Source organism: Geotrypetes seraphini, chromosome 1 (assembly GCF_902459505.1).
Source record: "Geotrypetes seraphini chromosome 1, aGeoSer1.1, whole genome shotgun sequence".
NCBI classification, from domain to species: domain Eukaryota; kingdom Metazoa; phylum Chordata; class Amphibia; order Gymnophiona; family Dermophiidae; genus Geotrypetes; species Geotrypetes seraphini.
Window position 1 is genome coordinate 152,852,377 of NC_047084.1, and position 26,779 is coordinate 152,879,155.

Consider the following 26,779-nt stretch of genomic DNA (forward strand, 5'->3'; position numbering starts at 1 on the left):
CAACCAACCTTTGTAAAGCTGTAATAGTCATCTTCTCAGAAGAAGGGATGGTTTGTGTGTGGTGTTTTCAGCAACAGAGGTTGCAGCATATAGAAAGAAACACTTGTTCAAACATCTAAGGACTTAAGGCCAGAATTCTCAAAAACCTACGTTAAAAAGCAACGGTCTGCTAACGCAGTGTTCTTCAACCTTTTTACACCTGTGGACCAGCAGAAATAAAATAATTATTTTGTGGACCGGCACCGGTCCGCAGACCGGAAGTTGATGAACACTGGGCTAAGTCATGGGCCAGACCCCACCCATCTCCACCCCATAATAGTACTAATTGTAACACTAATTTTTCTATTCATTTTTCTTATATACACATAATATAATCTTATTAACAACACATAATGGTTAATCACAAAATTAAATTACACAAAGCACACTGTATGCTTCTCAACATTCATTCCCACCAGAACACAGATAACCCCTATGCAAATAGGGGACCAAAAACTAAAAGTACTAATATATACAAATGATTCAAGACTATGCTGTACAACCCCAGAGAAAAAGAAATGAATGCATTTCTTCTGAACAGTGCAAAATACAGACAGCAGATGTGAATCAATCACTAAATTCAAAAATAAAATCATTCCCCCTACCGTTGTTGTCTCCCTCCCTCCATGCTGTGCCTTACCTTCTGGCCTGCTCCCACCTGGCCGTTTTATGCTGCCCCTGGTGTTATCTTCAGGCCAGCTCCCTCTTCCTCACTGCCGCAATGCACAAAACTGCGGGCAGCGGCTCCTCGTTCATCCTGCACCTCATCTGTAAGCCTTTCCTCTGACATTGTGACGTCAGAAAGAAGGCTTCACTGCGGTAGTGAGGAAGAGGGAGCTGGCTCGAAGATAACGCTGCATCGATTGCACCACGGATTGGTGGTTAAAGAACACTGTCTTGGGCCCGATGCACGTGCCAGCCCTGTGGACCGGCAGGAAATTTCTGCGGACCTGAAGTTGCGTCAAAGGCGAAGCTTCCACCCGCAGATGCACGTGACTTCAGGTAGACTCCAGTGACTTAAACAAATTACGCTGTAAAGTAAAACGCGCCACGAAGGTAAGGGGGAGGGAGATGCGTGGACCACGCAAGGGGTGCTGAATGGCGGTGGAAAGGAACAGATGTTGAAGGGGGGTGGAGAGAGGGAAGGGTGGTGGTGGAGAAGAAAAGACGCTGAAGAGAGAGTGGGGAAGAGATGCTGAAGGGAAATGGGGAAGAGACGCTGAAGGGAAATGGGGAAGAGAGAGTAGGGAGAAGACGTTGGAAGGGAAGAAGACAGAGATGCCAGACTATGGGGGGAGTGGAGGGAAGAAGATGGGTGCCAGACCAATTGGGGGTGGGTGGAGGGAGAGATGGAAGGGAGAGGCACAGTAACAGATGCAGAGAGAAGGCAGACAGTGGATGGAGGGAATTGAATGAGGAAAGCAGAAAACAGACAACAAAGGTAGAAAAAAAAATTTATATTTATTTTATGTATTTATTTATTTATTTTGCTTTAGGATAAAGTAGTATATTGGTTGTGTTGATAAAAATTTATAAACAAAGCCCTGCCAGCTGAACATCTCTTTCTCTAGTTCAGCAGCCAGAACTTTGATTTATAAGGAAGGAATAAGCTAAATATTGCAGTACTGAGGCTTGTATGGACGCTGAGGGGACAGTGGTTGCGGGGATGGGGACAAATTTTTTTCCCCTGTGTCATTCTCTATAGTGGAACACATTGCCAGAGGTTGTGGTAAGAGCGGATAGCGTAACTGGTTTTAAGAGGGATGTGGACAATTTCCTGGAGGAAAAGTCCATTGTTACTGAGAGAGACATGGGGCAAGCCATTACTTGCCCTAGATTGGTAGCATGGAATGTTGCTACTCCTTTGGGTTTTGGTCAGGTACTAGTGACCTGGATTGGCCACCATGAGAATAGGCTACTGGGCTTGATTGGCCATTGGTCTGACTCAGTAAAGCTATTCTTATGTAGAGATAGGGGACCAGGAATTAAAAATTGCCACTTTTGCAGATGACTTGTTAGTACATCTTCAAACCCTAGATCGTCCCTTCCCTCGTTGTTAATGGGAATCTGAAATAGGAATGGGGGGTGGGGGTGCGTCTTTCCCACGTTGGTGAGCTGACCACTCATTTAAATATTTAGGCATTAGGCTCCTGCAAGATATCAGCGATTTATATACTCTTTAATGTTCTGCTTCTGATGACAGACACTAATCAATGCTTAGATAACTGGACACCTCTTCCCTTATCCTTATTAGGACGGATCGATCTTTATAAAATGATAGTCTTCCCCAAATGGCTGTTTGTGCTGCAGGTTCTCCCTCTGAAACTGAAGGCTAAAGATCTCTTGCTTCTTAATTGGATGATATGAAAATTTTGTTGGGCGAACAGGAAATCAAAAGTTCCTTTCCCCTTTTTATTTGGCTCTTGGGAATTGGGAGACTTTGGCCTTCCTGATATCTTAACTTATAATATCGCCTGTCTCCTTCGTCATGTTACTGATTGGTTCAGGGGTAGCCAGCAAGTGTTTTGTAACCCCTTATTTTAATTCCATTCTGCAGGCCCTCAAGCTTAGTTGGGTGATCACAATGTTACGAGAGGCATGTCGATTTTTGGTATCTCAGATGGGGGGGTAACCCAAATGTATTCAATTTGCTTCCTACCAGGTGAATATAGTTTTTTTGTGGAGTGATGATGTTCCTAAATGCAAGCAGTGTCTCACTTCCGGCTCACCACACAATTGTTTCCCACGTACTCACCCTTATAGGACCCCCAGGGACCCCTGAAGAAGACTTTTTGTCGAAACGCGGACCAATTTGGGTCCCGTATCCCTAGCGGACTAGGTCCTTTAAGGCTCTTATGTGGATGATTTACTTTTATGTGAATGATTTACTTTTATGTGGATGGAATTATTTTATGTGGATGATTTTAGTGTACCTTTGAAACTTTGATACTTTCAAATAAAGTCCATTTAGGAACATCGTCACTCCACAGAGTTTTTTGGTTTTCTCTGGATTTTCTTCTTTGTGGATATTTTGGGGTCAATTCCTTTTGTTTTTTGAATATAGTTTTTTTGCCAGGACAGGAGAACAGGGCATTTATGCATTGGGAGGACACATCTATAGTTCTTTTTAGAACATCTGCTTGACTCCATGGGGACTTTGATTTATTTATATGGTCCTTTCTGTCAAGGTGACCCCCAGTTGGGATAACTGTTATGCATTTTGTCGACTGAAGCATTATTTTCTTTCTCTAAATAAGGATGCCATGGACTTTCCCCTGGGTGATCAACTGCGACAATTCTTTGATCTTATTTCTCTATGAAAAATGTCCATTTTGGGTATTCATAAAGCTTTAAATATTTCTGCACCCCCTAAAGATTTTTCATTATTGCACCAAAGATGGGAGCGAGACTTGAGGAGTTTGGTGTCTACTTGATATATTTGGGCAAGTATTAAGCACATTCCCACTAAGGTCTGCAGTGCTCTGTTAAGGAATGTGCTTTTTGTGTATTTCACAGGGCCTAGTTCACGCCATCCCAGATGCATAAGATGGGTCATCTGCAATCACATCATTGTTTGTAATATAATTTGGAGGAAGCCAATTTTTTTCATGCCTTTTGACTATCCAGCTGTCCAAGCCTTTTGGAAGCAGGTTGGAGCATATATTACATGGATATTGGGCCAGAGACTAGCAGTCTCCCCAGAGGCTCTTTTGTTGGGTCTGCTGGACTCAGGCAGGATTCAGGTGAGAGGGCCTAGACTTTGGGTCAGGAAACTTGAGTATATTGGGACGCAAGGCCCTCTTTAAGAGTGGACCTCTGATTCTCCACCCCCAATAAGAGGGAGAGCTGTCCGTCTTCATGAATTGATGGGCTGAGAAGCAAGAAATGCCAAGGGCACCTATAAATGGAAGAAGCACTTTTTAGGCATTTGGGATCTCCACTTAAATTCCCTTTCACATAGAATATGCAACCAGACTTTGAAATATATAAATGGCATCCGCTGTTGGCTTGGTTATTTCTCTTCCATCCACAATTTTAGGATCTTGTGTGGGGGATGGGTTAAGAATTGGGTGGACTGGGGTATAGAGCTTTGAAAAGGCTACTGTATGTTGGGTTTGTGGAGAGTAGGGGGCAACATGGGGAGGATTGTAGAGTTTTTATATTACTGATGCTACATTCTCGGTGTTCTTTTGTGACTTCTAGCAAGGATTTCAATTTGATATCTTGTTTGTCATGCTATCATTGATTGATCAGTTTGTTACCCTATCATTGTTTTCTTATTCTCTGGTCTCAAGATGCAGTTCAGTAAAAAACTGTTGAATCTTAATAAAAGGTTTGGATAATTTCCATAAAAAAAGTCCATAATGGGAAAATCCATTTCTTATTTCTACGATATGCAGCACAAAATCTGTTTTACTCTTGAGATCTGGCCAGGTACAGTGGAACCTTGGTTTACAAGCATAATTCGTTCCAGAAGCATGCTCGTAAACCAAATTGCTCGTATATCAAAGCAAGTTTCCCCATAGGAAGTAAGGGAAACTCGCTTTGATTGGTTCCACCTCCTCCCCTCCACGAGGCTACCGGCGCTGCTCCATTCTCCCCCCCCCCCCTTGAGGAATCCGACACTGTTCCAAACCCCTCCCCGCGATCCAGCATCCCCCCCCTCCACCACGATCCTACTTCCCCCCTCCCGAACAGTCAATGACACCCTTTACCCGACTTGGCACCAGTGCCGGTGCCCGAAGATCCTCCCTCTTCTGGCGCGGCTGGGCGGTGCGTCGGAGATCCTCCTTCTTCTGGTCTGGGCTGGGATGGACTGGCTTTGAGCATTTGCGCATGCTCAAAGCCTTCTGGTCTCGCTCTCTCCGAGATTGAGAGCGAGACCAGAAGGCTTTGAGCATGCGCAAATGCTCAAAGCCAATCCAGCCCAGCCCAGGCCAGGATCTTCGGGCACCGGCACTGGTGGCAAGTCGGGTAAAGGGTGTCATTGACTGCTGGGGGGGGAAGTAGGATCGCGGTGAAGGGGGGGCAATGCGAGTGGGGGGATGCCGGATCACCGGGGGGGCGCTCGTACAGCGAGGCAAGCTCGGTTTACGAGGCACCAAGTTTGCAAATGTTTTGCTCGTCTTGCAAAACACTTCAGTCTGTCCCAGTATGGTAACTCTTGTGTTCTTATGTGGCTGTTTTGTGATCTGAAGAGTAGGTCTTGATTTGTTTTTCTGTTTTCAGCTGATACTCCACCTCCTGCCTACATGCCTCCTGAAGATCAAATCACTGGGGATGGCTCTCAGCCAATGGATACAAGCATGATGGCACCTTTACCCACAGAAATTAACAATCTGGGAGGTGAGTAGTGTCGTGCTTTGCTTTTGTCTATCACCGAGCTACTGTAAATAATTTTCCCCCTTTTTTGTGAGAAATGTATGTGTACTTTTAGGATTGAGGAGTTGTAACTCTGCCTCTGTCCTGGATGGCCGCTTCCTCCTTCCTCCTGCAACTGGACTGACTGCAGACCAACCCCTATCTCCCTTGCTGCCTCTTGACTGGTGCCTACTGGCTGGCTCTAGCCCCTCCTGCTTAACTGCCAGCCAATCACAGTCCTTGCTCCTTACTTAAACGAAGCCCTTTCAGGATGGCGCCCTTTTCAAACTCTGCCTCTGTTCTGGATGGTATTTTCCTGCAGTTGGTTAGTACATTGTATGCTCATCTGTTCTGTCTGCTCTCTCTCTTGGCCCTGTCCCCTTAGTACAGCCTAAACTCTAAAATATATTCTATCCTTTATTCTCTTCCAGGACTGCAGACCAATCCCCACCTCTCTTGCTGCTTGTAGCCCCGCCCCTCTCTGCCTCTGACTAGTTCCTTCTGGCTGGCTCTAGCCCCTTCCATTAACTGCCAGTTATTCAAGTGACCTCACAATCCTTGTTCCCTACTTGAGCAAAGGCCTCTCAGGGTGGCGCATGAACAAGGAACACATGCTTCTTAGTGGTCTCCTTTGTGTGCCTCCTGAGGATACCCCCCTCCCCCCCCATTCTTAGTACTATATTTTCTTTGTACATTTCTGTTTTCTTTCTCTATTCCTCTTCTTATGGCTCCAATTCACTTTCATTTTCTTATACTCTCTCCCCAGTCTTACTTCCTATCCCCTTCCACTCTGCCCCATGTCCTCACTATAAGAACATAAGCAATGCCTCCATTGGGTCAGACCCGAGGTCCATCATGCCCAGCAGCCCGCTCATGCGGCGGCCCAACAGGTCCAGGACCTGCGCAGTAGCTCCCTATCTATACCCCTCTATCCCTTTTTCCAGCAGGAATTTGTCCAATCCTTTCTTGAAATCCAGTACCGTACTCTGTCCTATTACGTCCTCTGGAAGTGCATTCCAGGTGTCCACCACACGCTGGGTAAAGAAAAACTTCCTAGCATTTGTTTTGAATCTGTCCCCTTCCAATTTTTCTGAGTGCCCTCTTGTTCTTATATGTTTTGAAAGTTTGAAGAATCTGTCCCTCTCTACTTTCTCTATGCCCTTCATGATCTTGTAGGTCTCTATCATATCTCCTCTGAATCTCCGCTTTTCCAGGGAGAAGAGCCCCAGTCTCTCCAATCTTTCAGTGTATGAGAGGTTTTCCATGCCCTTAATCATTCGTGTCGCTCTCCTCTGGACCCTCTCAAGTGTTGCCATATCCTTCTTAAGGTACGGTGACCAATACTGAACACAGTACTCCAGGTGCGGGTGCACCATTGCCCGATACAACGGCCGGATGACTTCTTTTGTTCTGGTCGTAATACCCTTCTTAATAATACCCAACATTCTGTTTGCCTTTTTCGCGGTTGCTGCACATTGTGCCATTGACTTCATTGTTGTATCCACCAGTACACCCAAATCTCTTTCAAGGTTACTTCCCTCTAATACTAATCCCCCCATTTGGTAGCTGAACATCGGGTTCTTTCTCCCTATATGCATGACCTTACATTTCCCTACATTGAAGTTCATCTGCCATTTATTAGCCCACTCCTCCAGTTTGTTTAGGTCCCTTTGTAGGTCCTCACACTCTTCCGTAGTTCTAACCCATCTCCTTTTCTTATCCCTTCACCAGCCGTCTTGTCATCCATCTTATTCTCTGCTCTCAAGCTCAAACATTTTCTCCTATTCATCTATCTCCTTTCTCTGTGAGCACCTCCTGTCTTCATCATTGCCGTCACACTTCCCTTTTGCTTTGACACACTCTCGTACTCCTTCTGCTCTCCAAGGGGGATGTCAGTTCAATCCCTGAACCTCCATGCCATCTGCTTCACCACATGAGCAACTGCCCCAACCTTATTCCTATTCCCCTCCTTCTAACCTCCTCTTTCATGAGCCTTGTGGAATGTTCACTCTGCCTCCAACTAACTGCCTTGCATTCAGGACCTCTTTATTTCCCATTCTTCCCCATCTGCTTGCTCCGAGACATGGATTTGCCTTAAAGACTTTGGCTTCTGCACACTCCCACGGTGGGGGGAGGGGGGCTACCACTTCTCCCACATACCACACTCTACTGGTCAAGGTGGTTTGTGGCTGATTTTCACACCTTCTTGCAGATTTCAACCTCTTCTCCCACCCTAATCTTCAAGCCTTTGATCCTTCCACCACTCTTATCTCTCCTTGCCTCCATTATGTTATCAAGTTAATGAGGCGGTCTCGTTGTACAACTCTATTCTCTCCCCTTGTTGAATCTTGAACCAGTGGGTTATTCACCTCTAGTTGCGAGTTGTGTAGAAGGAATAGTATACATTTTTTTCTTTCTCCACTTCCTGCCTCACTGAGTATGTTGTAGTTCTACAGATTTTTCCTTTTACACGCAAGTTGGAAGGTATCTTTCTGATCTGCTCTGCTGTAGCTTCTTTCACAGGGTCCAGTTGCCCTGGAGGATCCAGAATGCTTTGGGCTTAAGACATGGCTCTTGAGCATGCTGTCTTAGCACACAAGGGCTACTCGGAGGTGGACATAGCTAAGCAGGATTCAGAGGAGGTGTTTCCATTATTTCCTATGGGGAAACTCGCTTTGATAAACGAGCATTTTGGATTACGAGCATGCTCCTAGAACGGATTATGCTCGTAATCCAAGGTACCACTGTATATTAAATAAAATAAACCATAAACCATGATGGCTGAAACATCGGTTCTACCTATACAGATGTAGCAAGACCCGGAAAACAGCAACAATCATTTATTTTCTGTATTCACAGATGAATATGACTGTAGAGGACAAATACAAATAGGGATAGAAGTATGGCAAACCCCGATCAATTTTCAGCATACTGTATTTGGGGAAAAAAGAAATAAAAGATTAAGACATTGTGCACAGGCTTGCAATTTAGGCATAAACACTGATAAATATTGCATGTCAGGCACCAAGGACATGAGACAAAATGCCCAGATCAGCATTAACTTTAAAAAAGAGCCTCAAAAGCAGACCCTCCTCAAAACAATGACAGAGCTATGGATTCATTTTAAGGCAAGGCAGTCTTTCTAACTCAATGAACTAATTTCTATTTTCTTGTAATGTTAATTAATTTTAAAATTTCTCTGTTTAACCAGTGTATCCTTTTTCTCTTCCCGAATCACGAGGAAGGGCAGAAAATCTCAATCTCAGAATTCTGCATGGCTGATTTTGCTTATCTCTTTCAGTATATTCCAATTTTTAAGAACATAAGAATAGTCTTACTGAGTCAGAGCAATGGTCCATGTATCCGGTCTTCACAGTAGCCATTCCAGGTCACAAGTACCTGACAAAAAAATCAAATAGCAACATTCCATGCTTCCGATCTAGGGCCGTTTCCCCCTATGTTTGACTCAATAGCACACTATCGATTTTTCCTCTAGGAACTTGCCCAAACCTTGGTATATAGCCAGATAACATTAACTACTCTTACCACATCCTCTGGCAGTGTTCCAGAGCCTAACTATTCTCTGATTGAAAAAAATATTTCCTCCTATTGGTTTTAAAAGTTTTTCCCTGTTACTTTGAGTGTTCCCTAGTCTTGTCATTTTTGATGGAGTAAAATATTGATCCACTGGTACCCATTCTACACCATTCAGGATTTTGTAAACTTCAATCCTGTCTCGCCTCAGCTGGGGTTTTTTATAAGCTGAAGAGCCCTAACATCTGTAGTCTTTCCTCATACGAGACGAGTTCCATCCCGTTTATCATCTTGGTTGCTTTCTTTAAACTGTTTCTAATTCTGCTGTATAATTTTGAGATATGGCGCTATAATTGAATCCAATACTTCAGGTGAGTTCACACCATGGAACAATACAGAGGCATTATAACATTCTTAGTCTTGTTTACCATCCCTTTTCTAATAATTCCTAGCATCTTGTTTGGTTTTTTTGGCGGCAGCCGCCACACATTGGGTGGAAGGTGTCAGCGTATTATCTCTGACACCCAGATATGTATCTTGGGCACTGACCCCTAAGGTGGACCGTAGCATCTGGTAACTATGATTTGGGTTATTCTTTCCAATGTGCATCACTTTGCATTTGTCCATATTAAATTTCATCTGCCATTTGGATGCCCAGTCTTCCAGTTATCTTAAGATCTCCCTGCAATTTTTCATAGTCTGCATACGTTTTAAACTTTTTTGGAACAGTTTAGTGTCATCTGCAAATTCAATCACCTCACTTGTTCCAATTTCCAGATCATTTACAAATAAGTTAAATAGCAGCGGTCCCAGTACAGATCCCTGCAGCTCTCCAATGTTTATCCTCTATTGAGAGAAATGGCCATTTAATCCTACCCTTTGTTTTCTGTTATAACCAATTCCTAATCCACTTAGCGACCCCTTTGCGACCCGGACCCGATTCACTAACCTGCCTCCTGATCCAATTCTGATCTACGCATCCAAAAGTAGGAAGGCAGTGATTCACTAAAAAAAAAAAAAAGGGGGAACACCAATTGGGCTGGCCGATCCAAAAATAAGCGATTGCTGAGGATCAGTCGCTCACGTCCCTGCCAACTCTCCTGCTCCATGCCGCCCTGAAATCCCAGCCCCGCAGTCCTGAATTCCAAACTTCCCCCTGCTCTCTGCCACCCAGACTGATCTCTGCCGCACCGTCTCTGGATCTCTGCTGCCCTTCCCTGCAGCGCAAACCCGCGGGTTTAAAGTGGGGCTGCACTACGGCGTGTTCCAGAACGTGCCGCAGTGCAGCACCGCTTTAAACAAGTGGGCTCACACTACAGAGAAGTGCAGCAGAGAGCAGGAGAGTCGGGTGGGTTAAAATGCTCTTCCGGAGTCTGTTATAAGGGAAAACACCCTCCAGGGATTCAAGACAAGGTTGGACAAGTTCCTGATGAACCAGAACGAACGCAGGTAGGGCTGGTCTCGGTTAGGGCACAGGTCATTGATCTGGGGGCCGCCGCATGAGCGGACTGCTGGGCGCGATGGGCCACTGGTCTGACCCAGCAGCGGCAGTTCTTATGATTTGCGTGTTTTGGCTGAGGCTTCTTTTCTGATTCTCCCCCCCCATCTCCCTTCCTTCAAAACACTACGATGCAGACAAGAGGGGATGCAATAAACGCGGCCAAGTGCAGAGTGATTTTGCCAAAGCAGTCGCCAGTCATCCCCTTTTTTTAAAATTCCCCTCGCCACTTGCAAAATACGTTCCCTGCTGCAGTTGACTCCAGTTCATAAATGTTGTCTCTGCGCAGAGAGAGCATTTGTAGACCATCGACAGGCAAAGAGATGGTCTGCGCATGCGTCAGGATTGCTAGCCAAACAATCCGTGTCATCAGTTGGGGAGGGGCATTCCTCTGATCGCCCCCATTTGAATAAAGGCCCGTTGTGAATCAGTGGGATCAGACATGGAGCGGAGTGAATCGGGAAGGTTAGTGAATCTAGCCCATTGTCTCCTATCCCAAGACTCTCTCATTTTCTCGGGAGCCTTTCAAGTTTCAAGTTTATTATTTTTCTTGATTAATCGCTTAATCAAATTCTAAGCGATGAACATGTTAAATATAGTCTAATAAGGACAATACAATACAAAACAAACTTTAAATAAAAACATTGGGTAAAAACAAATACATAATATTTTATACTTATGACATAGGGTAAGATAAGGGTTAGAAATACAATTGATAAAGAAAAGTAAAACAAAGGAAAAATACATTAGGGGAATCAATTAACACATAGCATAACACAGTAAAATAACATCACCAAATTAAGAACTATTTAATTAAATATTAAAAGCATCTTTAAAAAGAAATGTTTTCAAATTGCTTTTAAATTTTCCTAAATCCTGCTCATTCCGCAGGTAAATGGGAAGATCGTTCCAAGTTTGAGGAGCAGTTACAGAAAAAATAAATTGACGTCTAGTGTTAATAATTTTAAGTGATGGAATGGTTAATAGGTTTTGCTCATTAGACCTCAAAGTTCTATTTGAATGATAAGGAATTAAATGTTTAAATATGAATGCTGGGGTCTTATGAAGAAGAGATTTAAAAACAAGCAGACAGAGTTTGTACGTTATCCGATAATTAACCTGAAGCCAATGTGCATCTATCAAAAGGGGTGTAACATGGTCATGAGGAACTTTGTTAGAAGCTTTCTGAAAATCTAGATACACTACATCAACCGGCTCCCCTTCATCCATATGTTTATTCACACCTTAAAAGAAGTCAAGCGGATTGGTGAGGCAAGACTTCCCTTGGTTGAACCCATGCTGACTCTGTTCCATTAAATCATGTTTGTCTACGTGTTCCACAATTTTATTTTATATAATTGTTTCTACTGTTTTGTCAGGCACCGATGTCAGTCTTACCGGTCTATAATTTCCTGGATCTGCCCTGGAACCCTTTTAAAAAACCGGCCTGACATTTGCTATCCTCCAGTCTTCTGGTACCATGGACGATTTTAACAGGTTACAGATCACTAACAGCAGATCAGCAATTTAATGTTAAGTTAATCAGGTTTTTTTTTTTATTCCCGTACTAAAGTCGGGCCTCACCAATCAGGAGCTGCATGTCAAAGCAGCTCCTGATTGGTGAGGCCCAACTTTATTACAGCAAGAGGCGGTCGGAGCATACTGCGAGTGATTTCCTTCACTCGCCGACACTCCGGCTTCCCTCTCCTGTCTCCCCTGCTGAAAACCGTATTCACGGTATTCAATATTCGTGGGGGTTCCTGGAACGGAACCCCCGGGAATATCGGGGGAGTACTGTATACTCAAATGTAAACTGAGGTGGCCTTTTACCTCCAAAAAGGGAGGAAAAAAGGTTGACTTGAATATAAACCAAGATTAGAAATTTGGGTGATCCCGGTGAGAGTCTACAAAAACTTAGACATCTTTGCCATAAGATTTAACAAAAAGTTTTTAAACTTTATTAAATAATTTTAAGACTGTTCTTAAGGTAAAAAGGCCTAAAGCACAAAATCTTCCAGCAAAACATTACAGGCTAGTCTGAATAATCTGTACTTTTCATGACTGAGTACGAGCCGGTTTCTCAAGGTCTCTCTCACTTTTTACTTATTTATCCAATTTAAACAATAGACATTTAAATCATAAATCAAGAACAGGCAGTACAATACAGCAATAGCAATCTCTTCTTTTTTTAGCTCACTGACTTTTTACATTTTTGCACATCACAGAATGTTAATATCTAGCTTTCAGGGCTGTGGAGTCGGTAGATAAATGTTCCGACTCCGACTCCTCAGGTTTTTGTACTTCAGACTCTGACTCCGACTCCAGGTACCCGAAATTTCCTCCGACTCCTCGACTCCGACTCCACAGCACTGGTTAATTTTCAGATCGTTTAAAATGGAATGTCAAGTTGAGAGAAATGAGCATTTTCGACACCACCTGCTTTTTGCTTTTAATCAAGGTTCTAAGGCCGCAGAAGCTGCTCGCAACATTTGTGCTGTGTATATAGTGGGTGCTATAGCTGAAAGAATCGCTCGTGATTAATATGCCAAGTTCAAAAATGGAGTCAGTAGATAAATGTTCCGACTCAGACTCCTCAGTTTTTTGTACTTCTGACTCCGTCTCCGGGTACCCGAAATTTCCTCCGACTCCAACTCCTCGACTCCAACTCCACAGCCCTGCTAGCTTTAAGATCACAATGTGAAAAAGTGACCTCTATGATCCTGAAATGTACAGCTCAACCTTCCTCTCCCCCCTTAAAATAAAAAAATCCAGTTTCTCCTGTTTTATATTGTTCTGCATTACAGTAAATCCATATTCTTTGCCTTCAAAATCACAAATGGAATTCTTTATCTCATACATATAAAATGGAAAGGGCAATAGCTACACAGCAGGGGTATTTAAGAAAATTTCAGGATGTTTGGGAGCCTTTAACAAATTATTGTAATGAATAGATAGATACCATTTTTCCTTTAATATATGTCCAAGAGGGTGGGGGGAGGGGGGATAGAGTTTGGTCCTTTTATAATTGAAAGAAATGTTAGGAAATATTTTGTTATATGGTATATCTATTATATTTCTCATATAGAAGGGAGGGGAGGGTGGGAGATAAACTTTTTAAAATGAATTATTGCAGAATATTAAGTGTTGTATTTAAGTTATAAAGTTTATATTTGCTGAGACACTTATTGTAAGTTTTAAAATGAATAAAGATTTTTTGTTTTAAAAAAGAAGAGGGGTCTCCCAGCCTTTGCTTCTCAAGAACTTGTCTCGGTTGCTAATCCCTCCTACACTTTGGGATCCCCACAGAACCTGCACTGCACTTCCAACATTTCAATGCCTCTTTTCCACCGGCCTGGCACTAGCAGGAACGGTCTACGTTAAGCATGCAGCTGCCAAACACACACGGGGGACCTGAAAAGAAAACTCGTTCACCCACCCCACCCTACCCACCCTTTGCCCTCTCTAACCCCATGCCGGCGCTGTGGTATAAACAAAATAAACAAAAAGGACTTTTCCTCTCTTTGTTAGGTCCTAGCTCACGCTCGCTGTCTAACATCAGCTCTGGCAGGATACACATTTCAGATCTGACATATTGTAATCACAAAATAGAAAATAAAATTATTTTTTCCTACCTTTTGTTGTCTGGTCATTTTATTATTCATATCATGTTGGTCCCAGGCTCTGGTTTCTGTTTGTTTTCTTCTTTCTCCATGCTCCCCATCCATCTTCTATCTCCATACTTTCCTTTCCACTGCCATATCAAACATCTCTTTCCTACTGTCTACTATCTCTCCCTCTCCTTGCCTTGAGCCCTGAGTCAAACCTCTCTATTTCCCTCCATTCATCATATCTCCCTTCCCCCCTCCATTATCATGTGCAACATTTCTTATTCTCTCCCCATGAACCATCTCTCCCTGCCCTCCACCCTATATGCAACATTTCTCCCTCACCCCTTTCTACATCTGTTGCATCTCTCCCTTCCTCTCTTCCACCCCATGTCCAACAATTCTTCCTCTCTCCTCTGCTCGCTTTCCTCCCTCCAGTCCCCTTGTGCTGCTTTTCATCCATCCCTCCCATCCACCTGTGCAGCAGCTTTCCTCCCTCCTATACTCCTGTGAATTACTGACTGATACCCCCTTCCCCCTTCAGGCCTCTCAAAGTAGCAGCAGCAATGACAGTGGCTGCCAGGAAAAGGCAGCGCTCCAAACAGGCAGCTTCTGGCCTGCCCTGCTAGGGCTTCTGTCTTCCTGCGTCAGGTGAATCGGGCAGCACTACTCAGGACTCCAAGAACAAACCTCCAGAACTGTGACAACCGATGATGTATGCACATCAGGTGTGGGGCCTTGAGCATTTGCCCGCCTTCTCCGAGATTCTCGGAGGGGATGGGAGCTGGCAGGCCTTGAGCATGTGCAAATGCTTAAGGCCCTGCATCGGATCTGCGGTGGCCATCGGCGGTCGCGGCTTTCTTCTCTGTCATGGCAGCAGCTTTTTTCTGCACCAACTGGTAAGCTGTTGGCTGGAGAGGGGGTGGATAAGTAGGATAGTGGTGCTATATTCATCAGGGTGGGGCCTATAATCTATAGCGGATTTATCGCTTTTTAACTTGTCATTTTGGCTTAGTATATCTTCAGGTTCACTGAGATTTCTTTCAGTTCTTTTATCACCCTTAAAAATAATTTCTGGTTCAAGTAGATACCTTACATCTTTCAAAAAAGACTGAAGGAAAGAATTCATTCAGTCTGTCCACTATGGCCTTATCCTCCCGTTTGCTCCTTGATTATCCAACAGTCCCACAGATTCCCTCACAAGTTTTCTGCTTTTGATGTACCTATGGATAGCACTATATATTAGTTAAGATGCCAGCCAGGGCTTTGAATTTGCATCCTGTCTGAGACACAATGTCAGTTAACTATACCACATGCTAGGTGCTATGTTTGAGCATCACCTTGCTAGAGATCAAAATCACTATGTGGGGAGAAGGGGCAGAGAAAGGGGGTTACCAGATTTCCTCTTTAAAAAAAAAGGACTCCTGGCCCCACCTTGACCTGCCCCCCACACAAACCTAGTGTCTCCTTGCCCAAGCACGGGGCTGCATCTGGAGGGCCTCTGTGGAGAATAACATGGGGACAAATTTTTCCCCATCCCCGCGGGAACTATTTGCCCCTTCCTGGCAAGTTATTTTCCTATCCCTGCCCCATTCCTGCGAACTCTGTCCTCATCTGCACACTTTAAAATCATAAGTAGCAACATTCTAGAGTTCAGATTGTGATGTCATAATGCCTCATTCCACCAATGCCTAAGCTCCATCCTCATCTGCACACTTTAAAATCATAAGTAACAACATTCTAGAGCTCAGATTGTGATATCATAATGCCTCATTCCACCAATGCCTAAGCTCTGTTCTTATTTGCACAAGCCTCAAACACTTTAAAATCATAAGTATTCGTGGCTTGTGTGGTTAAGGCAGAGCTTACAGGAATGGGGCAGAGACAAGAGTCGGGGACAAAACACAGGGGGGCGGGAAAATTGAGTTTCTGTGGGGATGGGGAAAAATTTGTCCCCATGTCATTCTCTAAGCCTCTGCACAGGCGTGGACGTTGATGCGATAACGTCACGCGCATGACATCATCACGTTGATGATGGCGCATGCGCAGAGGCCCTCCAAAATCCGGACAAACTGCCTGGTTCTGGAAATCCCTACGTGCACTCAGACAAGTCCTCTAAAAAGACGTCGTGTCCGGGTTTTCCCGGACATCTGGTAATCCTAGGCAAAGAGAAACAAAAGAGAGCGCTGTGAAAGCATGTGTAGAACAGCCATTTTGACGGTATGTGCATGCATAAAGGATCAGAATGTTCCAGAGTGCCTTTGTGCAACAAGTGTCCTGTCTGGAGGCATTGCAGCAGATGTACAGGCAGGGGCATAATTGTAAACCAGGACTTTCAAACAGTGCTATTACACAAAAGCAAAGATCATGGAACAGAAAAGAAAAAATACATTTTTAACACGTCACTCTTTTATAAAAGATTCCATCAAGCCCACATTATTGAGAGAAAAATGTTCTAGATTTAAGAAGAAAAACTCAAAGAAAAAAAAAAAGGGGAATGAAATCCCCAATTCCATTAGGCACTAATAATAAATCTATGACCTTAAGCCAGAATCAGAACAAAGAATTAATATACATTATTTTATTTCTCATTTGCTTGAAGAAATGATTCAAGTTCTGTTGGTTCCGCAGAAACAACATCCTTTATTCTGTAGGTGAAGCAGACATTTGCATGGATACTTTAAAAAGAACGCGGGCCCCCCCCCCCAACTCGCAACTCTAGGTTTCAAGACCAAAAAGGCCTTTCTCCTAAGTTGCGTGGGTCAGGCCACGTCTGTGAGGGGGGGGAGAACCCCCAGGACTTTTTATCGGAGCCATGCTGTGCTTTTGGTTTACAGGTCTGGGCTGCCAAGCCTCATTTGGCTTCTTGGAGTTCAGAGCCATCAGCATTTCAGATTCACTAGTGTCCCTGCTTCACCGTCCTACCACAGAATGCAAGCATGGGGGTCAAATTTTATTTATTTATTTATTTTTTTTGTTCCGCTTTATTTTTTTTTTCCTATTAAATAATCCATCATTTCCCCAACTTTTGACTTGGCAAAGGAAGCTACTTTTTTTTTTTTTTTTATAACCGAACCTTTTGTTTCCTCACATCTGTTTCCTCTCATCCTGTGTATGGATTTCTCCCGTTTTCTCTACACATGAATCTTTTTTAGCCTTGTAACGCTGTGGTGTTTCAGGGCCGGCTTTTAGACCCCTCGCTACAGATGGAGAGCAGTGAAATATGTTGGTCTTCTGAGAACTTCTTTTAATGAGCTGCATCCTGTGTGTGTGTGGGGGGGGGATTTTTCACTGGGTGATTTCCATTGTTTGGCCTGTGCTGGGAAGGGGGGAGAGCGCACCTGCTCTGCATGAGTGTAAGGAAGTTGAGCCAGAATCTGCCTGATACAGATAAGATTCACTTGGGAGGAACAGCCAGCTGGCAAGATGTTTTACTTGGTTTGGGGGCTGGGCAAGTGTTTCTAGCCTTTATAGTTGCTTCTTGGTGAAAGTAAAATCAGATGGGTTTTTTTGTTGTTGTTTTTTTTTTTTTTAATAATGCAGAAGGCTAAAGGTGATGTTGCTTTGGTGAACAATTATTTTTTAACAGTAGAATTTATCCTTTTTGTGGTCTTTGTGCACCATTTTATGTTCATGCCCAAAGCATTTACTCTTCCAGTAAATGCTTACCTTGCAAAATGATTTGCAAACAAGAGGGACAACTTGAACATCAAAAATATACTAAATACTGAATGTTAAAAATGCATTTCATTAAAGACACTCGGATAAAGGCAGAACTTTGCAGGACTTAATCCTGCATCAAGCAAAACATTTCCAAACACCCTTTGTGCCTGCCCCATATCAAACACCAGTCCCAGTATACTCACAGCATACTTTTTTCAATTTCATTCTTTTATTTTTCAATGCTGAGAAATCTCACAGAACCCAAAAATAATCACAGTGCTGAATATACTTATCTCAAATTTGCAATGCTGTCAAAATTTACTCATTACTGCTACCTTGTGATATATTATAGAGAGCTGTTCTTGTACAATCCCACTTTATTCAGGACCAGTGGGTTATTTTCCTCTACCCGCCAGGATTTTGTAGGAAGCCTCAGAATTTCAGAGACTTAAACCCCTCCCCCTCATACCTCATCACTGTGCCAGTAACCCAGCTCCCTCAGTCTTCCTTCCAACAAGCCAAGGCTGTAGGAGTCTTTCCTGCTCATGTTTTATTTCACTTAGTTTATGTTTTCGCCCTCGTGCTGTGGAGGTTCTCTGCGAGGACATCCTTGACTGTGGGAGATTGCAGACCTTTCTAAAAAGTTTGCTTCTAGGAGGTTCCCTGCTTCTCAGTAAGCACCCTAGACAGCCTGCATATCAGACCGCAGCTCAGGGACCGTTCCCTTGGGAGCGTGCTCACCCCAGGTTTGTCCGCTAGTGGGTAGAGTATAGGCTGAGCAGTTCCATGGAAGCGCCACCGGATCTGAGCCAGACTGCATTCTTCTGTCAGGCATCTTTGCAGTGTATCCGAGGGTGGCGGAAGTCTCTGGCCATGGTGGTCAGGCTGGTGGGGCAGTCAGAAGACTTGAAATCCAGATTTCCGATTCACTGAGGCAAAGGATCTCCCTGGTGAAGAGAACGAGAGGGCACCGGCTAAAGTTAGAAGGGAAAAGATTCTGAACAAATGTAAGGAAGTTCTTCTTCACCCAAAGAGCGGTAGAAATCTGGAACCTTCTTCCGGAGGCTGTTATAGAGGGAAAGCATCCTTCAGGGATTTAAGAAAAGGTTGGAACAGAACATATGCAGGTAAAACTATACTTAAATAGAGCACTGGTCTTTGACCTAAGAGCCGCTGCGTGAGCAGACTGCTGAGCACGATGGACCACTGGCTGACCCAGCAGCAGCAATTCTTATGTTCTTATGTCTGCAGTTTTTCTCATTCAGCACATGTCACAGTGAGGCTAAAGGGGTTTCCCTGTCAGCACATGTTTCTGTGAGTACAAGCTAACAGCTTGAATCGGAGATTTGGGGGTTGGGGTTGGGTGGGTGATTTCCCTGCAAGCCCTACACCTCCCTCTCCACCCCTAAAATCTTAAAATCTCCTGTTTTTGAGGGTTCTCTGGTTTTCCCGGGCTATTTTTAGTCAAAACAGGCCCTCAGTGGCCATCATGGATTTTTCCAGATTTGATTTTAAAGTTATTTTTTATACGTGCCAACTTCACTTTGAAAGAAAAACCACCTAGATGACCTCCCCAGGGCAGGATGTCATGGGATTCATGCCTCATTTGTGGTAGATGGCTGTCTGATGCGCAGCCATATTCCACATGCGTTGCAGCCCACAAGAGGTGAAAGGCTTGCCCAGATTTGATGCTTCTGACCTCCATGGAAAGTTTTCTAGTACCTTCTGTCTTGACTCCCGTGAAAATGGCTTGGGGGGAGCCCTGAGGAGTGAGCAGGTGAAGCTAAGGCATAAATCCAACAAACTCTTCCCAGCTGAAGCACAGGGGTTGGCTCCCGGTACAGAAAATGGGTTTTCCTCTGATTTTCTTGATATGCTTTATCAGGCATAATTGGGGGAGTCTCGCCGGTCTCTGTACTCGGCACAGGGACCCCTGCGACTGTGGTCCAGGGTCTTTTCTCTTGCCTTCCTTAGGGGTGCCGGCAGGTATTGCCTACGGTTGTGCCAGATTCACTTTCTATACCTCTGCTTTTGCAGGAAGGTGCTGTGGTGGCTGCAGCTGTGTCATATCTGGCAAGTCTCCAGGATCACTGTGGAGCCCTGATTTGGGGGAGGATCCCATTGTGTGCAGATTTTTCAAGCAAGTGCTTATTGTGGATTTGATCTCTGAATCTCTATAGGCATTAAAGCTACAGTCTGAGCTGCCTGTCACTGCAGAATGTTCCCTCATGAGTGACCGGATGCCACAATCTGCCTCTTTCCCCTGAGCATCCTGACCTCGTTTGGATTCTTACGGACATCAAAGAGATTCCTGAGGGTCCTTTGTGCTGTGCTTGCGCCGTGAGCTTTATTCCCTGGCGGATGCCTTTAACAAGTGCTTTGCTTCCCCAAAAGTGGATTCCTCAGTGGCGCAGGTCAACAAGCGCACTTCGCTCCCCAGTGTGAATTTTGTCCTTAAACATCTGTTTGATTGGGCAGCCGCTGGTGTTCAGGTGGCATTGGCCTCTTCTTCATTGCATGCCATTTCCAAGCTGCACCATGATCCTGACACTGTGGTACTTTGTGACTTGGATTTTAAATAATCTTGGGAGTGGCTGATGCCTTGTAGGACATTTTGAAAATCTTTGCTAAGCTTTCTGTCTAGTCTGTTTTGGCTCGCTGGATGCTCTGGATCAAGCAGTGGTCTGGCGAATCTTCTAAAGCAACCTTGAGCCGGTTGCCATTTAAGAGACAGCTGCTGTTCAGCCAGGGTCTGGATGACCTTATGGCCAGTGTGCAGGATTGCAGGCCCAAGTCGCTGCCTGTGAATATATCCCACACTTCCAGGGGTTTGGGGCATTCTAATTTTCATCCCCTCAGGCACTCTTATCCGTACTTGGGCCCATCCATGGGACAGCGATCCTCTTCATCTGCCAGACCACGCTTCAACGGCTCTCGATGCCAGTAGTCCACAGGAAGTTGGCCGGTTGCTCCAGTAAAGAAACAGTTTTGACGCCAGGCGGGTGTCTCCTCCCCCCATGGATAGGGGAGAGTGGTTGTCAACCTTTCTGGCAGAATGACAGGCAATTGCCTCCAACTGTGGGGTCCTGGAGGTTCTCACAGATGGCTACAAGCTAGAGTTTCTCTGTCCTCTGACTGAGTATATTCTGGAATCTCCTGCGGGCCACCCTGAGAAGGTGCTTCAGGTGCAGGCCACAGGCTTCTGGATATTTCGGCTATAGAACCCATTCCAGAGCAAGACTTGGGCTCTGGAAGATACTAGATATACTTCATCATTCCAAAGAAAAGATCTGACAATTGGAGACTGATTTTGGACCACAAGACAGTTAATGCAGCACTGAAAGTGCCTCGCTTCCGTAGGGAGACGGTGCACTCAGTGATAGCATCAGTGCCACCGGGAGTATTTCTAGCCTCCCTAGATCTGCCTGAAGTGTCTCGCCACATCCCCACTTTCCTGGACCACCAGAAGTATCTGCAGTTCTACGTCTTAGGGCAACATTTCCAGTTTGCGGTGATGCCGTTTGGGTTGGTGACGGCATCCAGGACCGTCACCAGAGTGATGGTTTTGATAGCAGCCCATCTTTGCACCCTGGGTGTCCTGGTTTACCCATATCTGGACAACTGGTTGATCAGAGCTCCTGCTCTGTCCAAGGGGCATCAGACAGTACCAACAGGTGATGCAGTTGCTTCAGCGCCTGGGCTGGATGATCAGCTTCAGGAAGAGTCCCTGCAAACCGACACAGGATCTGGAATACCTGGGTGTTTGTTTTTACATGGGGCAGAACAAAGTGTTCCTGCCTGTCTTCGACAGATTGTCAGGGCCCTTCTGGCCACTCCGGTTCCAACAGATGCTGGGAGAGCACGATGGCAATGATCGATGGGGTCCCTTGGGCCAGAGCCCATCACTCTAGTTCAGCTCTGGCCATGGGAAGGTCTCCTCTATATCTTTCCTCCATGGCTGATGATAGGGCGTCTGTTGAGAAGGATAGCGGCTCACAAAGGCTCAGTGATTCTAGTTATACCCGATTGGCCAAGGTGGCCATGGTATGCCAACTTGGTTCAGCTCCAGCAGGATTGGGTGATCTGGCTACCTTATCATTCTCGCCTTCTCACACAGGGTCCGATTGCAATGCAGGATCTGGACCACTTTGGTCTTACAGCATGGCTCTTGAGCACTTGGCCTAAACTAGCCGGGGTTATTCTTCGGCTGTGATTGTCACGTTGCTTCACAGCAAAAGGAAGTTCACAGTGGTGGCCTATGTGAAAGCTTGGAGGTGTTACCAGGCCTAGTGCGTCCTGCAACAGGTGGATCCATCTCTCCCATCGATTCCTCTGGTCTTTGAGTTTCTGCAGGATGGCTTGAACACGGGTCTAGTGGTAGCTTTGCTCTGTGTACAGATTGCCAGTCCGTCTTGTATGGGCCCTCCTCCTGAGGGGCTCATTGGCAGCTCATCTGGATGTAGCTTGTTTTCTGCTCGGTAGCTTTAGCCTTCCCTGTCCAACCTGGAATCTTAATTTGGTTGTTCGCTCTCTGGCTCGTCTGCCATATGAGCCTCTGGAGCAGGCATCTTTGATGGATCTCACGATCAAGACAGTCTTCCTGGTGGCTATTGCCTCAGCCTGCAGGGTCTTGAAACTCCAGGCCCTTTCCTCCCAGGATCCCTTTCTGCATATTATGGATTTCGCTGTGATGCTGCTGCGTATTGTCCCTTCTTTTCTCCCGAAAGTGGTTTCTGCTTTCCATGTGAATCAGGAAATTTGGCTTCCTACTTTTGTTTCCTTTGGGTCGAGGGAGCAGGACCAGGTGTTACGGTCCTTGGATGTGTGCAGACTTTTATTGCGGTATCTGAAGGTTACCAATGAGTTTTGCCTCTGACCACCTGTTGTTCTGGGGGGTTCTGACCGCAAAGGTAAGCTGACTTCTAAGGCTACCATTTCCAGGTGGATTCACAGGGCCACTTCCATGGCTTACGTGGTGACCGGAAAGAAGCCTTCCCTCGTGGTGTGGGCTCACTCAACCAGAGGTGTTTTGTACTCGTGGGCAAAGTCATCAGCTGTTTCTCTGGATGAGATTTGCTGGGCCACTACCTGGTTTTCCTTACATTCATTCACCAAGTTCTACAGGATCGATGTGGCAGCCAAGCAGGATGCTGCTTTTGGTGCCTTTGTTTTGACAGCGAGCTCATCAGTCCCACTCAGAATTTTTAGGAATGCTCTGTTATGTCCCACTGGTTCCTAAATAAAGTGGGATTGTACAAGAACGAAAGATTAGGCTCTTATCTTTGCTAATCTTCTTTCTTGTAAATCCACACTTTATTCCAGGAACCCATCCCATTCTTTGCTGATTCACCAATTGGCTGCCTTTCCAAGTACTAGTATGTTGGATTTCTGTTTTCTGATCAGCCTTTATAAGAATGTCATCTGAATGGGTTTAGCATTTAGTTTGGTGGGGGGTCCCTGGTTCAGGCGTCCCCTTCCAAAAGTGCAGGCTCTGTCTACCTATAGCACTGTTTTGTCATTCAGGTTTATACTGTTTAATAATTACCCGTTCTCTCATTTTTCATTGTTGCTGTTTTGCATTTGTTGAAATGAGCAAAACTGATTTACTTATAAGGGAGTTATCCCTGTTCCCCCCCTCTTGTTGTTCTCTACAGATTTTCCTTGCTGCTTTTATACTGACTGAGGAACTGAAATACTGGCACAGTGATGAGGTACGAGGGGGAGGCGTTTAAGCCTCTGAAATTCTGAGGCTTCCTACAAAGTCCTAGCGGGTAGAAGGAAATAACCCAGTGGTCCCGAAATAAAGTGTGAATTTACAAGAAAGAAGATTAGCAAAGGTTCAAGATCCTAATCTTTCACTGTTATGTTAATCTCAACTTTAGAGAAAACAAAAAATAATTATTTTCTACTCTCTTGAGATAAGGACTTTTTGTTGTTAATTCTCTTATCTTGAATGCTCGATTACCTTTACTATGATATATTGTAATTTTTCTTGTTTTCTTTATTAGTTATTGTGAACCTCCTTGGTCTGTGAGCCAGTATCCTAACCTAACCTGTACAAGGTTAGTTGAATGTCTAGCAAAATGTTTTGCAAACCTTGTCTCAAGCCATGGGACATTAAATGTAGTGGCCTCGGCTCAAGACATCCGGAAGTGCGCGGATGTGGCCTCGGTTCGAGACATCCGGATGTGCGCGATGACATTGCGTCTATGTCTGCGCATGTGCGAAGACCCTCCAGATGGGCCCTGAATCGCCAGTGGGGGGTGCCGGCAGGGAAGACGCGCAGAGAGGAGAGACACTGGCACTGGCCAACTGCCTACAGGATGTGCCTCTTGCTGCGAGAGGCACGTCCTGCAGGCAGTCGGCCGGTGCCTCTCCTCCTCCCCGGTGTCTTGCAGCACACCTGAAATCTTAAGAAGCACACTAGTGTACCATGGCACACAGTTTGCGATACATTGGTCTAGTATATTCAGATGAGAGGATAACAAGTTCAAGCTTCAGTTAGAGTTCTTTTGTTCTTAGCATTGCTTGCAGTAGACTTAACAAACATTTCAGTGTCCTGAGCATATGACTAAAGTCTGTCTCGTTCTTTGCAGATGTTCAGGCAGTGGCCTATGAGGAGCCAAAACACTGGTGCTCGATTGTCTACTATGAGCTTAATAACCGTGTGGGTGAAGCTTTCCACGCCTCTTCAACAAGCGTGCTAGTGGATGGCTTCACGGATCCTTCAAACAACAAGAACAGGTTTTGCCTTGGGCTGCTGTCCAACGTGAACCGCAACTCTACCATTGAGAATACCAGGCGGCACATCGGCAAAGGTGCTTAATCGCTGTTTCATCTGTCCAGATCTCATTCCTCAGGGCTAGAACTTGTTGCAGCTGAACCGTGACACAATTGGGCCAATATTAAAAGGAGACTTGATGTTCGCTGTTAGCTGGCAAATTTATAAATAGTAAAAGCTATGTAAGGTGCCTGCAATTACTAGCCAATTGGGCACATAAAATTTCTAAATACTAGCACTTTCTCTGGTATGTATGTACTTATTTATGAGAGTGCTAGCAGAACCCCCTAAAGACCGCAGAGTAAATTTTGTCTTTAAAAGACAATTTGAGGATATTGTGCTTGGACTGCAAGCAACTTGTGGGTTCAGATGCATAACCTTAGCGTTCAGGAATTCTAGACATATCTACAAGAAAGATTATTGAGATCAGAACCAAATCTTAATTTCCTTAGGGGAGTATGGAAGTGGCTTGGCATATAAATGCAAGAGGAGGGCTGTGTATATGCATGGGAAAGGCTCCTACTTCTATGTGTAACTAGAGAATATACCCTTGCTGCATTTACGTGGCTGTAGTCATGCCAGGTCTATGGTTGGTATAAATATTAGGTGCACTGATAATGGGTTGTGCTATTATTCTATAACAGATTCTGGGTGCCCAAATGCCATTATAGAATGCGCTCCTATGTGCAGTATTGGGACACTACCGTATATACATGAATATAAACTGGGATTTTTGGGCCAGGAGGGTCCTGGTTTATATTCGGGCCACCGCCTCCCCTCCCAAAATTATTGCAAACCGCCGCCAGGCTCTGCACCCTGCCCTGTCCTCGTACCTCCTCTGCCGATCCCTGGTGGTCCAGAGGTGCAACGGGCAGGAGTGAGCTTTCCACGCTCCTGCCCTGTTGCTAACCCAGTCAGTTGGTGGCTGCCGCTAGATTGGGTTTCTTCAGGCACTGAGCGGCTTCTTGACTGGCTCCCACGAATTCTCGCAGAGCTAGGTGCAGAGCCTGACAGGGGAGGGAGGAAAGGGGGGCTGAGTGCAGTGCCTGGCAGGAAGGGGACTAGGTGCAGTGCCTGACAGGGGAGAGAGGGAAGGGGGCTGACAGGGGAGGGGCCTGGCAGGGGAGGGAGGGAAGGGGCGCTGGGTGCAGTGCCTGGCAGGGAGGGGGCTGGGTGCAGAGCCTGATAGGGCAGGGCACTTGAATATTAAGCAGCCTGATTTATATTCGAGTCGACCATTTTTCCTCCTCTTTTTTTTTTTGAGGGGGAGAATGTGGATCTCAACTTATATTCAGATTGACTTTTATTCGAGTATATACGGTACATGGAGGTGCCCTCTTACAGAATTACCACCATATGCTTTAAATGCCCATTTTTCAAAGGCACTGTTTCGTTTCAGTGTGAGCCTAGGCTATAACGGTTAACTACAGTATGTAGATTGCTGATATAGCCATTTTGTTCTAGGCCTGCTGAAAAAGAAACAGTAAAGTAAACTGCAAAGCTCTGTGTAGAATAGCTGAATATCATTACTTTATCAAGATCACAAGAGCAGTAGAATTAACTCATTATACAAATTTATCAAACAGATAAGTTTTCAGTAGTTTTCTAAAAATTATATATATATTGAAAAGCCGCCTGTTTATGGCCTTTCAATAACTTACTTCACGGAAGCCCAATATGCTGTTATAATTAATATATATTTTATTAACAATCAATAACAGGTTACAAGAGCAAATCTTTACAGCATATGGAGCTAATAGATAGTATGCCTCAAGTGCTTGAGTATACCTGGATGTCTGTCCTCCCCACATAATCACAAAGGCTGTCTCTTATACAATTCTTGATAGCCTGAGGCCACGTTGGTGCATATCATATTGTTAGTTTTTATTGGTCACTTACAAACGTCATTACATTTATCAGTTTATTAATTGGTTCATAATATCTGTGTCATATTGTACACGTGTCCTGTTTACTAAAATCACTACCTATTCCGGTAAATGTAATTTTAATATCAACTCAGCAATTTTGAGCTAAGGGCCCAGTAAGGCTCCGCCCATTCCAGGATATATCTTACAAATAATGTATTTTTATATTCATGGTCGGGATATGTCCTCATCCTTAAGTTCACTTCCCTGTTCTTATGGCACTACAGCAGATGTGGTACCAGTTGCCATGTGAAAGAATAAGTTTTGTTTCACTTGCTCATTTTAGCATACGTTTCATACGTTTCGCTTGGCTTGCTGATTTCAGCAAGCATAGATTGTGTAAAGGCTGACGGCTATAGTCAGCCTTTTCAGC

General features: G+C 44.8%; 1 protein-coding gene across 10 annotated transcripts in view; it reads left to right on the plus strand.

The window, feature by feature from the left end:
• Nucleotides 1-26,779, plus strand: part of SMAD1 (SMAD family member 1) — a 164,069-nt gene that overhangs the window by 109,468 nt on the left and 27,822 nt on the right. For all 10 annotated transcript variants that reach the window (XM_033940029.1, XM_033940025.1, XM_033940030.1 and 7 more), the window contains 2 exons: nt 5,269-5,385; nt 24,297-24,518. In XM_033940029.1, coding sequence (XP_033795920.1) covers nt 5,269-5,385; nt 24,297-24,518 — 339 coding nt within the window. The remainder of the gene's footprint in view (nt 1-5,268; nt 5,386-24,296; nt 24,519-26,779) is intronic.